The sequence below is a fragment of the Olea europaea genome, chromosome 18 (genome assembly GCF_002742605.1).
Source record: "Olea europaea var. sylvestris chromosome 18, O_europaea_v1, whole genome shotgun sequence".
NCBI classification, from domain to species: domain Eukaryota; kingdom Viridiplantae; phylum Streptophyta; class Magnoliopsida; order Lamiales; family Oleaceae; genus Olea; species Olea europaea.
This window is the reverse complement of record NC_036254.1, coordinates 30538135-30543641: the sequence shown is the minus strand read 5'-3', so window position 1 is coordinate 30543641 and position 5507 is coordinate 30538135. Positions and strand designations below refer to the sequence as shown.

At 33.8% G+C, this 5507-nt stretch overlaps 1 protein-coding gene across 1 annotated transcript; it reads right to left on the bottom strand.

Annotated features, from left to right (window-relative positions):
• Nucleotides 1–3054: 3054 nt before the first annotated feature.
• Nucleotides 3055–4755, bottom strand: LOC111368124 (protein NUCLEAR FUSION DEFECTIVE 2). The gene is made up of 3 exons (XM_022989339.1): nt 4585–4755; nt 4402–4490; nt 3055–3722 (listed from the first exon to the last, which is right to left on the bottom strand). The coding sequence occupies exons 1-3, from the start codon at nt 4645–4647 to the stop codon at nt 3317–3319; spliced, it is 558 nt and encodes a 185-aa protein (XP_022845107.1). The 5' UTR covers nt 4648–4755; the 3' UTR covers nt 3055–3316.
• Between the last annotated feature and the right edge of the window lie 752 nt (nt 4756–5507).

Below are 5507 nucleotides of genomic sequence, written 5' to 3'. Positions count from 1 at the left end.
TCATTATTTTTCCGTACTAGTACATTTTTTTCTAATTCAAAAGCATCGTATTAGAACAATACACCATAGTTCTCCTTAATCCTAACCTTAACCCAGTAAAATATACCGAACGTAATATCAACATTAGATCTACCCTTCTAACCAATAATATAAAGACGAAAAAAGCAACTTACAATGAAAGCACATAAGAACATATTTTTACATCATGGTAATTCAGCTCAACCACTAGTAAAGGAAATTATGTTTAAAATTACAAATATTGCAAAAATGTCCATATCATATGGAAAAGCTATAACTCTTGCATTAACATTGTATGATTTGGTTATGCACCTAAAATACCTCACAACATCACATACAAACATAAATCAAGTTGGCAATTGGCACAGTCACTCGCTGATTTAACAAATTACACAAAAAAATCGACATTGTGAATCAATTCCACTTTACCGAATTAGGCACAAGACATCTACCTAACTTCTATGACAATCATAAACACATTGAAGTGTTTCCAAGCATAAACAGTAAATAGATCGACACCTTACAACTAAAATATCGGAAAATGAATTGAGGTTATGTATGGCAAAGTATCTTTCCGATTATATGCTGCTCAAACATCATTGTCATCCACATATTTCATAGGATCCACAATTTATAACTATAAGAAAGCTATACCAAACGTACACTAAGTAATGCACAACATCAACTCGCTCTATCCAAGCTAAGGCTTCAGGTCCAAAGGAAAGCTGAAAATATTATATCACTGCAAGTTCATTAGATTCTATCCAGAGTCAGTCGGAATAGAAGTGTTCGACTTGAACATAAAATAATTATTCCCAACGGAAAATCGTTGTTCATAAGAGCATCTAAATAAATCATCATGCAGGAGGTAACTGGGTTGAAAATAAATCATCATGGTACCTATAAATCGCTAAGATTTATGAGATTAATACGTACCATGGCGATTTATACGTACCATGAGAGCTCTTACCATAAGCTTGCATTGAATTTGCTTTAATACAATAGTTTCTTTCCCTGGAAATGTTTGGCTATTCTAAATGGGTGAAAATAGCATTGATCTGAATGTTATCCATTCCAAATGGACGTTGGAATCTCATAATATTGTAATAGGAACAATATGGAATAACTATAAAACACACATGGTAAAAAAAACAAAAGCTCTTTTACAGTGGTCCACGAGGTCAACCAACCACCTATTTATTCATATCCCAGTATGAAGTAGAGGAAGAAATGTATTACCTCATAACATATGTAACACTACATGAATTACACAAAACGCTTTCTTGTGAAGTCATCATCAAGCATCTACCATTTTACCCATTATTAGACAAGAAATTGACAGAAAAATATTAACAAGGGTAGGAAATCATATGGTGGAAATCCGAAGATACCACAAGCATAGCATGTCAGAACAGATTGTGTTCGGAAACATTGAAGACTTTCTACTCTTAAGCCTTGTAAGGATCTCACGAATGGGCTTGGCTGATGGTTAGAACACTCTTATCTTTAGAGATAAAGAAGGGCATTAACTATTTCTACCTGGTATGCCTACTTGTTTAGAAACATTTCCAATTGTTTTGGTAGATGGAGACTGAATTATTAGAGATAGTGTTCCTATTAGAAAGGCAAAAGCGAAGTATAGTGTTAACCAAATAGGTGTAACTTTGAGATCTACAGCAGCAAACTCAATGGAATCCACTATAGTGATCATGCAAATGGTGAAAAATATGCTATACATGCACAATTGAGTGAAATATTTGAATTAGATCATTCTACTTTGAAATTCGACCCCCTTTGTGAGGAGACACACCTTCTCTGCTTCTCCTGAAATTACGGGACTATTTTGCCAAGTTCCTTAGAGAGGGTTTCTCTCGTACCCCTAGGTATACCTGCCCGGTTGATTTTTGGGTACATTTTCCCTTTTGTTTAAAGGTTATTCTATTTTTTCCTAGAACTATGGCATAGTTTACTTTGAATAGTTATAGCAACACAAAGGCCTGAGATGTACCCCCGGGGGGGGGGGGGGGGGGGGGGTGCAGCACATAGGCACGAGATGTACCTTTCTGGCAGTGACTGTTTAGTCCATGATCCATTTGATGGTCAATGCTAGGCCAAATAATTGGAACACATAAATTCTGCTTGTTCCCTTCGCTTCTGTGCCTGTCCTTTGGTGTGGTCAATACTCCATACTATTGGGCTTTCTTAAAATAGCGATTCCATTGATAGGATTTAGTATGGGATCAATGAGATTGATATTCAAAATTTCCTTTTAGAATGTATTGATTTGATCCCATAAACAGGACCGAGCATGTTGCGAGCGGATGCCCTAATTTTTCTAGAGCATTCCCTAATTGTTCCAACTAGTGAAAAATGTTTTAATATTGTAATTTAATAATATTATTTATTTATTTATTTATTATTATTATTTTTTTTTGAACAAGTTTATGGTAAAAGTGTTTTAAGGCCTTTCCAAGATATTGTTTTCAGACGACAGCTTCCCTCTATAAAAAGCTGATATCACATAAGTTCACACAAATAAAGGATTATTTAACGTACATGGTATCCACAACTTCGACACACGAATTGTGGGCGTTAACTGATTAAATGATTAAAAAGCTTCTAGCTTTTGTAAAGTTATTTTTTTTTTTTTGGGAAGTAACCAACTCTTATCAAACATGTTGGAAGAGAGCTTACAGCGTTGAACCACTTAACGGTAAACAAGTCAGGGCGACAAGGCTAGTCAGCTATGAAAAAAGTAATAGAATAACTGCATAAGTTTTAGAATTATTCTTTTTGTACAACAGGGGTTGACAACCCCAATTGACAATGTATTCACAGGAGAGGGGATTCGTGATTTTTTTATTCAACGTGGGCCCCCCTCCCATGTATCTAATTGTCAACCGGGGTTGACAATCCCCAGTTGTACATATAGCACAACTGTAAGTTTTAACCCGTCACTTTATGCACATAGCTTAATATAGCTAAACTCTATTTGAAATACACAACTAATGTCCAGATCAATCAAGGAATTTATCCTACTTATCAAGAGATCTGAGAATCCATTTCATTGAAGGCACTTCTGTTTGAACCATAGTAGTAATAAAAATACATAGAATTCACAATATCCTATAGCGTTAACACAGCTAGACATATACATATCTTATCATAATCATACTACTGTTCTTCAGTCTCTACTTGAATCAATCATGAGCTCAATCAACATCGTTCACAAACATAAGCCACGCCGTGCAATATCACAATGTTACACAACTTACTTAATGCAATATCACAATTTTACCTACATAGCCATTGCTCTCCCGACTCCTCCCTTGTGAACTTTCCAGAACACCCTTCCGCCCTCGTCTAAACTCCCAGTATCTACTGCAATTGCCCCAAATATTGCACGAAAAGCACCACATACCACAGCAGGAGCCATGGAACTGGTCTTGAACGAAACTCTAACTATATTCTGCAAACCCAGGTGAGTCCCATCCAAAGCACATGACGTAGCGATATTATCTATCTCGACTATCCGGCTGTTCAACTCCTTAGATGAAGCATCCACATTTTTGGTCAACAATTGGAGTGCAACAGAAGCCTCAATCAATCTGACTCCCAAAACACTCAATGCCTTGTTGTTCTCTTCTGAATACGATGCATGAGTCATTGCTCGTCGCAATAATCCAATGTTCTCAAATGTATAGCTAAAATAAGAAAAAACCAAAAAAAGAATACAACAGAGACATTTTAATCATGATACAAGATTACACTATATACACAAATATATAGAAGCAATGTAACAGCATACATATACAGAATGTTGATCACTAATTTAAATAGATAAATATAGAACCAGCTATTAGAGCATGAAAACGACATGGGTTCAAGGCTTGCAGCTCTTCACTTATGATAGATGTATACGTGCCATGCCTTTGATAAAAAATGAATAGGACCACAACATAAGCTGCATGCTGAAAGCTCAATTCAACTCAATAAACATGCGTGCTTAAAACTCAAATTAAATAAATCAACGTGTTTCTCTGTATTCAACCAGTTGATCTAGAAGCTTAAGTCATGCGTAGGACTAGGAAGGTTTCATTTTTTCTCGACAAACTCTATCATGTGTACAATTTATTTAAATGGATGGCGGAAAGCAAAAAGAATTACCCCAGAAGCTTCTGCTATGATAACATATTGAACCCATTCCAAAATCTTATATCGTTTAAATAACAATCTCAAATAGCCGAAGTATTTTCACGAGTTGGAGACATGGATGCACATATCTAAAACATATGAATCCAAATGCAAGTTTTTGAGAAATATAGCAGAATTCAATAAATATAATAAAAATAACATAAAGGCGTAAAATTATAAGGATGTTACTTGATTTGAATTTGGAGATTGTCGAGGGCGACGGAGAAAGGCGATAAAGTTTGATCGGAGAGTTGTACTGATTGCGCTAAAGTAAAAGACTGCAATGTATAAATTCAGTAAAGTTATTGGGGTTTCAGGGTCTCTAGTGAATGAGCTTTTGATTCAATCTACGCGAATTGAATTTTTTAGTACCTGTGGAGGACAGTAGAGAGTGATGCAGACGAAGAGGATGAAAATGAAATTCAGGGAATTCATTTTTCCGCTCTGTAATTTTACTCTGGTCGATGGAAAATGAAAAGGAAAACTCTGAGAGCAGCGGTTAACTTTACCTTTTGACTTACCTCGTACGAAAGGGTATATCAAAATGTCCGACCCGCCCGTCGAAATTTGGGGCAAAGATGGGAAGATACTTAGCACTGATTAGTCCCTATTTATGTAAAATAAATTTCACAATACAATAAATTTATTCGTGGATTCATAGCTCCATTTGACAATCATTATACAAAATTTCATTTTTCCTCGTAGTTAGATTTAATCTATATTCAAAAAATTAAATATTCTACGTGTAAATTCAATTTTTTTTATTTTTTAATTACACATTTTTCAAAAATTCATTATTCAAAACTTTATTTTAAAAATTTAATATACATCTTTAGTTACTTTAACTAATGAGGCATTGGACGATAAATTATCATAAGGCCATCTCCAACCCAGCACCAAATTTTGCACCATTTTGCACCAAATTTTGCACTAAATCTTGCACCAAACCAAAATTCTTCTCCAACCATTTCACCAAAATTTACACCAAATGAACAGTGATTTATTATTTTATTCATTCTTTCGATTTTTAACAATATATTTATTTTAAAATATTATTTATTTATTTATTTATTTTATAACTATATATATTACTAAATCATAACTTCATTAAATTAAAACTTCACATGTCATATATATTATGTTAAATTGACAAAAATAATTGATTATATTATTAATTTATGATAAACAATTACGTTAAATTTACAAAAATAATAAACTTTAATAATATAAACTTTACATTAAATTTAATTTTAAATGTAAACTTTACGAATTTAACTTTTCGTTAAATTAACAAT